Genomic DNA, 10428 nt, shown 5'->3' on the forward strand with positions numbered 1-10428 from the left:
CATTGTACTGTACGTAAAAGACGACAGAAGGACACGCCTGCACGGCCCAGCCGCCCACCGATTTTTTACGTTTGGTCAGTGCCGTTTGGTCTCTGCCGACCACCACCACCACCGCCTGATGACACACTGGCGACCAAATTTGCGGTAGGGTGGGGGACAATCAACCAACAACTGGGCAGGGGAGCCAGACCCGCAGAGCGTTGAGCAGGCAAGCGGGCAGGCAGACGGCCAGCAGGCAAAACAGGTGACAAAAACGACCGGGGTTGCGACTAATAAAGACTGCGAAACTGAACGGCAAGCGATGCACAGAAAATTAGCATGTGGGCCGGCCAAAAAAATAAAATAAAATAAAATCCGGGGGAATGAGCAAAAGCGACACCTTCACCGAAAATTACAGAGAAATCGCCGTCATGTCGGTCGAGCGCACCTCCCCTTTGCTCTCTGGCCATAATCGTGGCTGATAAAACCAGCATCATCATGTAAAGCAGAGACGCGAGCCAGGACGGCGCGTGCTCAGTATGGATGGGACCGACTGAGGCTGGGCACTCTCGGCAGCACGACAAGCCGCCTAGGGAGGAGCCGAGTGGAGCAGGCACAACATTGGCGGGCAAAAGCTTGTTGGCTCTACTTGGCAGCATTCGGAGGAGGACAGAACGCGTGTCACGATTCCACCCTTTTTAACAGCCCGTTTGATCTCTCTGAGAGATGATTTGTGAGGTCGGTCGGGGGAGGGTGAAGATGTTGAGCATGTCAAAGCAGCGATGAATACCACCAGAGGCGAAGGAGGTCGACGGGAACGGAACGGGACAAAGCAACAACCAAAGGCCTGCAACAGCAATCTATGCGACATGCACACAAAATGTCGTTGGTTTTGGCTCGCACGGGCCTTTCGGGTGCCTCGTGGGGGAAAGCGGGTGCATCAGACAGCGTCACCATTTTGCCTGGCTCCCCAGAAGTCGGTCACGGTGTCAGAAGTGAGCGGGCGCCCGTTCCAGCTCGTGGCACGAAAAGCGTCAAGTCTGGGCGGCAAACACGTGGGCTCCCGACAATAACAAAAAAAAAAGAAAACGCTCGATGGAGAAGATGAACCCAGCACGGCACACCAACCAACTCAACTCTACCGCCTAATAGGCATCCCGTACCTCTCTTCAACTGCGCATTCAATTCCCCAAAGCCTCGCGAACCGTGCCCGTGCTCCTCCACAAAAAGTTTGCATAGTCAGGCGGTGGCGATCCGAGGCGGAAGGCGGAGTATTGGTTTGCAAATAAAGAGCTGGATGGCGTGAAATGCGACAGTGTTTAGAAAAGGTGGCGGGCCTGTTTGATCAGAAAGGACGGGGAGAGGGCAGGCGCTGCGAAAGGAGCGGCCCCCCTCCAGGACTGCCAAGGTCTTAGCCATTCTTGGCAGACTCCTGGCAATGATAGTGCAGAGGTACCTCTGCTAGCGGGTACATGAGGGCACGGTCGGCTGGGCGTGCTTGGGCGGCGAGTGGGCGGTGCTGTGCGCGTGCCAGGGGTCACCCAAGGTCGCTCTCCATCGCAGTGACCAACGGCGGATCTGTGGCACCTCTGGACGGCCTATTGGAGTCTTGGCGGTCTTGGCATTCGGAATACGCTCACTCCCTTTCCTCTTTTTTCATGAACAAAAGGGAGGCTGTCGCTGTCCTCCCGTGGCCCCATGGACGGTTTCCTGTTAGACCCGTCACTCTTTGATTTCCCCCTGGATAACTCTGATTTCTGTCTTCACTTGCGTCCCCGGAAGTGCGCGAAAGGAAAGGAATCCGTCGCTGACACACGAGCGTCCCCAGCTGTTTGCGACTTCGCCCCAAGCAGCCCACCAGCCCTTGCGCCCGGCTTTGATAGGCCCTTCTCTCAAAGCACCATCCCACCTGAAAGTCCCGTGACTCGCGCTCTCGCTCCCTATTCCAGTCGGAGCACGGCGGAGTCGGCACAACAAAGGACCGGCCGACACCACACCCCATCTCGAACTAGTCTGGTCACCCCCACCACAGGGTGACTAGAAGGTGCTCCCCGTCAGCCCGGCAGACTTAGCTCCAGAGACGCGCGTCGCGAGACGACCCTGTAAGAGAGCCATGTCTTCTTCGGCTGCCCCCCAGCAGGCCCAGCCCGCGGCACCGCCGGCGACGACGCAGGCCCCCGCGCAACCGGCCCAGCAGGCCGAGTCGTCCAGCTCAAACTCCAATGGCAACACGCCCGCGCCGTCCACCTCCACCACCGCCACCTCGCAGTCGAGCTCGGGCGGAGCCGATGACAACCTCATCTGCCGGTGGAACCAGTGCAACGAGCGCTTCGTCACTGCTGAGATTCTCTATGTAAGTATTGAGTTTTTGCCCCGTCTCCCTTCTCCCACCCTCCTGTGGCCTACCCTTTCAAACCTGGTATTAATGGTGTGCTCTTCTTCTCTGACACGTGACCCAGGATCATATCTGTGAACGCCACGTTGGCCGCAAGAGCACCAACAACCTGAACTTGACCTGCCAGTGGAACTCGTGCAGGACCACTACTGTCAAGCGCGATCACATCACCTCGCATATCCGTGTCCATGTGCCGCTCAAGCCTCACAAGTGCGATTTCTGTGGCAAGTCGTTCAAGCGCCCCCAGGACCTGAAGAAGCACGTCAAGGTAAGCCAGCCATCCCTCATGAGCCCTCATGAGCTTATAATCCTCCTGGCACGCGAACCCCCGAGTCTGACAAGCCGCCTATTGCAGACTCATGCCGACGACTCGGTTCTCGCACGGTCACCTCAAGACCCCAATGGTGGCATGAGCGGTGGCTACCGGCCTGCTGGCAAAGGTATGTATATTCTCTCTGCCTTCTTTTCCGTCTCTCAAATTATTTTCAATTTGAGGCTAATGTGCCTCCAGCTCCTTCTAGTTACTATGATCACAATGGCCACATCCGTACTAACTCGGCCGCCTTTGGTCAGCCGCATCAGAATGGCCACGCTAGCTACTATTCCCACCCTCAACCCGCCTCCTATGGCCCTGTGTACTACCAGCCCCATCTTGGCCCGCGTGGCGACATGTTTGGCCACACTGCCTCGTTTGATGCCCGCAAGCGCGGTTATGACGAGCTGAACGACTTCTTCGGCAACGTGAAGCGCCGCCAGTTTGATGCCGGTTCGTACGCCCACGTCGGACGTTCGCTGCTCCCGCTGCACGGCGCCCTGGGCGTCCACACCGGAGGCATGAGCGCCGAGTACATGACTGCCCCGCCGCCCCCGCCCCCGCCGGCGGCTGTGCCCGTCGGTGGCCCCGGCCCGCTGGCCCAGCACTACTACCTGCCTCCCATGCCGAGCCTGAGGACAAAGAACGACCTGGAGCAGATCGACCAGATCCTTGAGCACATGCAGAGCACCGTCTACGAGGGCTCTGGGCAGTCGCCGGGATCGCACTACGCGCACGCCTTCGACCTCCGCCACCAGTCGCCCGCGGCTCGCCCGCCTGTCGGCGACCACTACGCGCCCGTCTCGGCCGCGCACCAGCACTCGCCCATGACGGCCGTCTCGTCGTCGCAGGGTGGCTCCCCCGCCGTGACCCCGCCGTCGAGCAGCCTGTCGTACACATCTGGCCACTCCCCGAGCGCATCTTCCACGGCCCTCTCCCCCACCTCGCGCCATGGCTCGTCGACCTCTGTCAGCTATCCCAGCCTTCCCGCAGCCTCTTTCCCAGGCTCCTCGGCCACAGCCACTCTGGGGTCCAACTTCAACCACGTCGAGCGCCGCTTGTCCGGCGGCATCCTCCAAAGCGCCATGCGCGAGAGGCAGGCGCGGGAGGACATGGCCACGAGCGAGGGCGCACGCACGCCGCGTCCGTCGTCGGCCGCCGTCTCGGTCAGCTCGCCTTCGTCTTCTGCCTCGGACTCGTCCAGCTCGGAGCCCGAGTCGTACGACTCGTGGCTGCAGAACATGCGCACCATCGAGGCGCTGCGCGAGTATGTCAAGGAGAGACTCGAGAGGCGGGAGTACCTCGACCACTCGGCGTCGCCTAGGCCGGATCCCATGGTGCTCAAGGCTGAGCGGCGAGAGGCCGAGACCAAGCCATTGTACCCGGTTCTGCGCATGTCGTGAAGCTCCGCTTGCTGGCTTAAATTTGGTCGCTTCTTCTGTCCTGGTCTTTTTGCATTTGTCTATATCTTGTTCAATGTCGTTTCGTCCTTTTCTTCACGTTGCTTTCTTGCGCATCGTCGCATCTTCCTCTCGGGTTTGTAAACTAGGGTATTTTTTGTAACGCGCCACGCAGTCTTGATTCCTGACTCATGCCGACCAAGCTCATGTTTTTTCTCTCTGCTTTCTCTTGGTTGATCTTCCGCCGACGGATTGGTAGGAAAGGAAAATGAATGAAATATCGAAGGATGGCCCAGGTCCCTTTTTATCTTTGTTTCTAACCTCACCAGAAAAACAAGGGAGGGATATCGGTCTGTTTTTTTAACCGGCGTTTTGCGCGAACCAGGCTTAATTTTTTGTTCTCTTATTTCTGCCACTTTTGGGAAATTCCATCTCTCTCCTCATCCTTGATATCCCTCGTATGTACAGATGGATCTTCACTTTCTTGCCTGGGAGATGGCAAATACGTGACGCTAAGATTTCTGGGCCACCTCCTCGCATTCACTCGTTTGTGTTTGTGGATCAAGTTGCTTTGTGCTGTCAAGGAGGTTATTTATGCTCGAGTATAGCACCTCTGTCAAATCCAAGTCTGAAGCCATCGGTTCCGACCTCATGAAGGAGTGTGACCGAGACACGCGGTGGCCTCGATCGATCTTGCTGTCCTCGTAGAAATTGAATGGATAGATCAAGAGATCGATGCACTTTTTTCGATCCCAAGAGGCTCAACGTATGAGAGGGATGATTGTGGGGTTAGATCGAGCTGAGCTGTGAAGGTGTGCTAAGCCAACTGTAACCCACCTCACGTTAGGGCACTCTAGGTTGCGTGGCCACCTAGCGGCACACCCCGCTCCCGTCGGTTACCCCATGTGATGGTGGGCTCGGGTGTGCAGCAATTGGAGCAATTGTTGATGCAACCGGACGGACGGGTTGGGGGGTCCTTTTCCATCCCTTGACACTAAACCACCTCGACCTCCGCGAAATGACGCGCACATCTTCTTTATCTTGACGGCCACGGCAGAACCCCAGTGCACAAGACCTTTCCAGATCCCCCCGTAGCAATAACTGCACGAACCTCGACGTCACAGAAAGGGCGTCAACGGCTTCCCTGCCCATCAAAATCACCAAGCTGGTCAACCCACCCCCCACCCCCGCCCTCACGCTTCAACCCCGGCCGATCCGACCACGACGATGGCGCTCCCCGCCCTCACGGCGCTCGAGGAGTGCTCCGACTTCTCCAAGACGGTCGAGCCCTTCCTCCCGCAGCTCTACGCGCTCCCCCGGGAGCTGGCGCAGGTGCTGCAGCGGCGCGAAGGCTTCGTCGACCTCTACGCCTCGACCAACCCACTCATCTCGGGCTTCGCCATGTCGGTCCTCTTCGGCGCCCTGTTCCTCGTCGTGGCCGAGGCCAACCGCAACTACTCCCAGATCGACCGGTTCTGGAGCCTGCTGCCGACCTTTTACATCGCCCACTTTAACCTGTGGGCGCGCCTGGCCGGCCTGCCGAGCGAGAGGATAGACGCCGCCCTGGCCTTTAGTGCCGTCTGGAGCGTGAGTCCGGGGGGGCTGCCGCAAATTCCGATCTGCGAACTGGCCGGGCTAACCTAATATGGATGATGTGCATTATCATAGGCCCGCCTGACGTATAATTATGCCCGCAAAGGAGGCTACAGTATTGGATCCGAGGACTACCGATGGTACGTTCGTTTCCCGCCTTGCACCGTGACTAGATATTTGCCGACTAACCCGTCTGCGCAACACACCAGGGATATCATCAGGGGCAACATCCCGGCCTGGGCCTTCCACGTCCTCAACGCAACCTTCATCTCCTTCATGCAGAGCATCCTGCTCTTCCTCATCGCCGCGCCCGTGTACCCGGTTCTCCTCGCCATCCAGTTCGAGCCCGGCGTGTCGAGCGCGGACGTGGCCTTCGTCGCGATGCAGCTCGGCCTCGTCCTGGTCGAGTGGTTCGCCGACCAGCAGCAGTGGGACTACCAGGGCGTCAAGAAGCGGTACCAGTCGACGGCAAAGGTGCCCGCGGGCTGCGGCCTCACGCAGCCGGAGCTGGACAGGGGCTTCGTGGCCTCGGGCCTGTGGGCGTACAGCCGGCACCCCAACTTCGCGGTCGAGCAGACCATCTGGATCTTTTTGTACCAGTGGAGCTGCTTCGCCACAAAGGTGCTGTGCAGCTGGGCGGCCGCGGGGCCGACGTTCCTGGTGTTGCTGTTCCAGGGCTCGACGTGGTTCACCGAGTCCATCACGGCGGGGAAGTACCCCGAGTACCGGCACTACCAGAGCAAGGTCGGCATGTTCGTCCCCGTCAGCCCCTTCGCCTACAGGCCGCTATCGACGCTGGGGCCCAAGGTCATCCGCACAAGCGAGATTGCGAAGAAGCAGGAACAGAAGAAGCAAAAGTGAGGAACATTGGGGAAGAAGTCGCAGGGCGCAATAATGCTTGACCAATTTTTTTTTACATCATCTACCTAAAGTGTCGCGGCGTGCCCCTGCAAATTACTTTACCGCGTATTCCACATCTTGGTGCCTTTGATTTCAATTTACAGCCAATGTATTTAGCAACCGACCCATGGAGTCTGGATTGGGAGATGGCGGGCATTGCTAGCATTCATTCACTGCATTCTGGATTTCTGCATCTGCAACGCATGCATCGTATATATTCATCCACTGTGTGTAGCAATCACATGTGCTCAATACGAAGTGCGCACACACCAATCCACAGAGGGTGTGTATCCTGGCAGCAGGCAAAGAAAGGGACAAGCGGATGTGGTAAGCTGCATCGAATCTTGCATCTGGATCGACGACACCACCCTCGAGCATGGAGAGATCTACGAACTGTTGCGCATAGGTATGTGTGTCAGCGACACCCACGGTACCACCCTCCACCAACTGCCGGGGGCTCGACCAGGACCCCGGAGCCAGGACAAGACCCTGAATCCAAGACCCCGAATCTCCAGCGGCTTGGTTGACTTCGCTTCCTTGTCGCGGAAATGAACGACCGTTTGGAACCACGTTCACATGTTTGCAATCGTTGTCATCACGTCGCCTTTTGGCGTCGACACGATGCTTGGAAATCAGGGTTTGGGGCTTCCAAAGTTGCATGTGCTGACTCGGCGGGGTTTTCTACAGCGCCCTTTGCCAGGCTGAAAAAAAACTTGATGTATCCAGGCAAATGTTGGCAGAAGACAACCTAATATGGAAAGTACCCCAAGTGCCAACACAGAAAGGGATGACGTCGATCCCCATCAATGTCTTGGGGATGCTGCGGGCAGTCCACTGACACCTGACCGGCCTGGCCACTGGGGCTGGAAACAGGGTCCATCAAATACAGTGAGCACTTTATATCGACGGGGCGACGGGGCAGCGGGACAGAACACGAGCATTTCAAGCGACGTGCCGTCGCCTAGCAGGCAGGGCAGACAGACAGACTATCGGAAAGCGTGGGGGTCCCAGCAACGAATGGGGCATAGATAGTGCAGGAAACAGATAGGTTGGCATGATAGTTGGTTGAGGCAGGTCACAACCTGAGGTGCCTGGCTTGCAAGGGCAGGCAGGTGTAAGTCGCCGCCTTCCAGCGCAGCCAGCTGGACTCTTATCCATCCCCCCTTTGGAAACAGCCCGGAAGCTTTCATGCGCGCGGCAAACTCTCCAGGGAACAAGCCGCTGTCTTGGGGAGAGGGCCCACGAGTCGCGAAGCCGACGTCACAGTCCCACCGCCGCCCACCTCCAACCATCGCGCTCCCATCTCTCGTCGCCCTCGCTGCCAAAGGCATGAACTACCCGCCGTCGACTTTTTTTTTCCCCCGAAGAGTAGTACAGCAGTTTTTCGCCTCCAGTGTCTCCGACTTGACTTGTCCATCGCCGCGCCCACCGAAACCCCTGTATCCTTCCTCTCTTTCCCCCCACACACACACGCCCACACCACTATCCACAACACGCACACACCAACTTCGTTGTGCGCGCGCGCGCGGCCAGCACGACGCCGCAGATTGCTTGTCCAGACCTCCCCGAGCCATCTCCACTTCTGCGCCGCCGTTGGCCGTGCCCGCCGCTTGGCCAGGGATATCTCCCGATCCCTCCATCTCGCTCTCGCCAACCCCAGGTCACACACGCACACACACACCCCATCTCGGCCCTCGCTATTCGGACGCTCGCTATTTTGGATTTTCCCCAGTCTGCCTCGGACCCTAGTTTAATAACGGATCATCCAGGGCCCCTCCTTGCTTGCCCGCACTGGAAGAGAAACCAGAAAAAAAAGATAAGAAGAAGCAATCCTCTCAAGCCGACGACCATGGCGCTGGTGTCAGAAGTCGACCTCATTAGCTCCCTCGACGACGCCCTCATGATAATATCCTCTGGCGCCCATCACCACCACCATCGTCACGCCGGCAAGTCCACCAGCAGCACCGCCAAGTCCCTGTCCGCCGCAGCCGCCGACCACGGGCCGCCTCCCTTGCCGGGTAGCAACAACAGCATCCACGCCAGCACCATGGGCGCAGTCCTGCAGCCGGTATCATCGGACGAGTGGTCGTCGCGCCCGCACCGCAGCTCCTCTGTCTCGTCCGCCTCGTCGGGCAGTCTGTCGGACGGCAGCAGCAGCACGGCGGCCTCGACCCCGGACGGCGACGCCAGCAGGTCAGCGCACATCAGTCGGGCCTCCACCATCGACTCCCTGGGCACCCCTGACAACTGTGACACAACCATCACCGCCACGCCTACGGCGGTGGCCAACGCCATCGCCCAGCTCGACCCCCTGGCCAGGAACTACCCGGCGCCCGCGGCGACGGACGGGCTCGACCTCGACGAGATGCTGGCGCGCAAGCCGCAGAAGTGGACGCTCGGGCACTACTTCCACAAGTCGCGCGCAGCCGGCTACAACGACAACGGCGGCAACGCCTCGGACTCGTCGTCATCGCCGCCTCTGGACGACATTGCTGCCGGCCACCGCCGCAAGAGCGAGCTCGAGCGGGCCAAGAAGGAACTCCTCGTCGCTCAGGAGGAGATCCGGCAGCTCGCTGTTGGTCGTCTGTGAATGTGTTTGGGGAATCAGCTTCGAAGTTGTCCTTCTGTCTGCCGTGTTTTGTTGTGTTTGTGTTTGTGAAAGATCGGGGGTTTTTTTTTTCCTTTTTTGGAAAGGAGTTCTCACTTTTCATTGTTTCAACATCTCTGTCTTGTGAAACAACTAGACTAGAGGCGTCTTTTTTTTTTGTTGGATATACCCTAGAAGCAGGCTCAAGACAGCCGCGGCTGCGCTTGGCCGTCATACACAAGTTTCCTTTAGATTGTCGAGGCGCATGGATAAATACAGGACAGGAGGCAAGGACGATGATAAAAGTCGAGCCCCGAGACAGGCTTGTTAATATTGCTACATAATCATGCTCGGGGGCAGAGGCACCGGGTTGAGGTCAGAGGAGGGGTCTTGCTCGACTGACAACCTACGATATCAACACAAACAATCACATTCAGTATGCGATTTTGACTATCTCAAGAGGCGGCATGGCGATACTGGTGCCTGTGCTATCTCGTAATATTTATCGCGCATGAATAAACTCCTTCGCCCCGATTCCAAGGATCCTCAACCGGAGCTCCCTAGTCCGGCACTTACACGGCTTCCTCATGCACTAGTATATAGTGCATGCTGACAAGGCCTCCATAAAATAGTCCATCGTCAACTATACTTTTTTTTTACTGGATCAACTTGGCGAGGGTGAATCCGTAGACAACGGTAGCGATAAACGTCGTTAGGTTAAGCAGGGAAGAGATGCCGTGGAGCTTCCCGAATCGCTTGTTGAGGGCGAGCATCTCTTCGGAGTGGGGTGCCGGGTCCCAGCTCCGCTTCCCATCCTTCTTTTCTACAGCGAGCAAAAGCGAGGCCGAGTTAGCATCGAAACAAGACATCATACCCCACGAACATCGACCTTGTTCACTTGCTCAGTCTCATCTAAGCTTCTCCCATCTTACCCTGAGCCCGCCTCTCGGCTATGCAGCCGGTGGTGGCGGGGAGCAACACGACTAGGTTCAGCAAGCCCGTCGCGAACATGGCGCCCAGGGGCGCCAGGACGGCCCAGCGGCCGGCCTCGTGCAGGACGCCCGGCAGGCCGGCCGGGGTGGCCGCCAGCGCGCTGCTGGATGAGCCGGGCCATGTCACGGCCAGGGCAATGGGCAGGACCGTCTGCATCGAGAAGTAGATGGGGAACAGCTTCTGCTGTACGACCGAGAACTGCGGCCGGGGCAGGACCTTGAACATGGCTATCCCATTGACGAAGGACTGGCGGGGGGGGGGGGGGGGG

The 10428-nt window shown here is 58.3% G+C and overlaps 4 protein-coding genes across 4 annotated transcripts in view; 3 read left to right on the plus strand and 1 right to left on the minus strand.

Annotated features, from left to right (window-relative positions):
• The first annotated feature begins 330 nt into the window (after positions 1-330).
• On the plus strand, positions 331-4724 carry GGTG_01809 (pH-response transcription factor pacC/RIM101). Its single transcript, XM_009219580.1, has 3 exons — positions 331-2642; positions 2730-2814; positions 2886-4724. The coding sequence occupies exons 2-3, from the start codon at positions 2784-2786 to the stop codon at positions 4088-4090; spliced, it is 1236 nt and encodes a 411-aa protein (XP_009217844.1). The 5' UTR covers positions 331-2642; positions 2730-2783; the 3' UTR covers positions 4091-4724.
• Positions 4725-5107: 383 nt separating this feature from the next.
• On the plus strand, positions 5108-6876 carry GGTG_01810 (hypothetical protein). The gene is made up of 3 exons (XM_009219581.1): positions 5108-5674; positions 5756-5820; positions 5890-6876. Exons 1-3 carry the CDS (start codon positions 5315-5317, stop codon positions 6539-6541), a joined length of 1077 nt encoding a protein of 358 aa, XP_009217845.1. The 5' UTR covers positions 5108-5314; the 3' UTR covers positions 6542-6876.
• A 638-nt stretch (positions 6877-7514) lies between these two features.
• GGTG_01811 (hypothetical protein) lies at positions 7515-9723 on the plus strand. Its single transcript, XM_009219582.1, has one exon. It carries the CDS (start codon positions 8430-8432, stop codon positions 9168-9170), a length of 741 nt encoding a protein of 246 aa, XP_009217846.1. The 5' UTR covers positions 7515-8429; the 3' UTR covers positions 9171-9723.
• GGTG_01812 (hypothetical protein) overlaps positions 9575-10428 on the minus strand; it is a 1447-nt gene continuing 593 nt past the window's right edge. Inside the window, exons 3-4 of the mRNA XM_009219583.1 lie at positions 10100-10406; positions 9575-9990 (exon numbers count right to left, since the gene is read on the minus strand). Coding sequence (XP_009217847.1) covers positions 9824-9990; positions 10100-10406 — 474 coding nt within the window. The 3' untranslated portion in view covers positions 9575-9823. The remainder of the gene's footprint in view (positions 9991-10099; positions 10407-10428) is intronic.

Source organism: Gaeumannomyces tritici (assembly GCF_000145635.1).
Source record: "Gaeumannomyces tritici R3-111a-1 unplaced genomic scaffold supercont2.1, whole genome shotgun sequence".
In the NCBI taxonomy this organism is placed as follows: Eukaryota; Fungi; Ascomycota; class Sordariomycetes; order Magnaporthales; family Magnaporthaceae; genus Gaeumannomyces; species Gaeumannomyces tritici.

Excerpts from the sequence above, each read along its gene's own strand:
- GGTG_01811 (XM_009219582.1), top strand. The coding sequence starts at position 8,430 with ATGGCGCTGGTGTCAGAAGTCGACCTCATTAGCTCCCTCGACGACGCC.
- GGTG_01810 (XM_009219581.1), top strand. The coding sequence starts at position 5,315 with ATGGCGCTCCCCGCCCTCACGGCGCTCGAGGAGTGCTCCGACTTCTCC. Across the intron at positions 5,675-5,755 it reads CCTTTAGTGCCGTCTGGAGC|GCCCGCCTGACGTATAATTA; the intron begins GTGAGTCCGGGG and ends GCATTATCATAG. Across the intron at positions 5,821-5,889 it reads GGATCCGAGGACTACCGATG|GGATATCATCAGGGGCAACA; the intron begins GTACGTTCGTTT and ends GCAACACACCAG.
- GGTG_01809 (XM_009219580.1), top strand. The coding sequence starts at position 2,784 with ATGAGCGGTGGCTACCGGCCTGCTGGCAAAG. Across the intron at positions 2,815-2,885 it reads CTACCGGCCTGCTGGCAAAG|CTCCTTCTAGTTACTATGAT; the intron begins GTATGTATATTC and ends ATGTGCCTCCAG.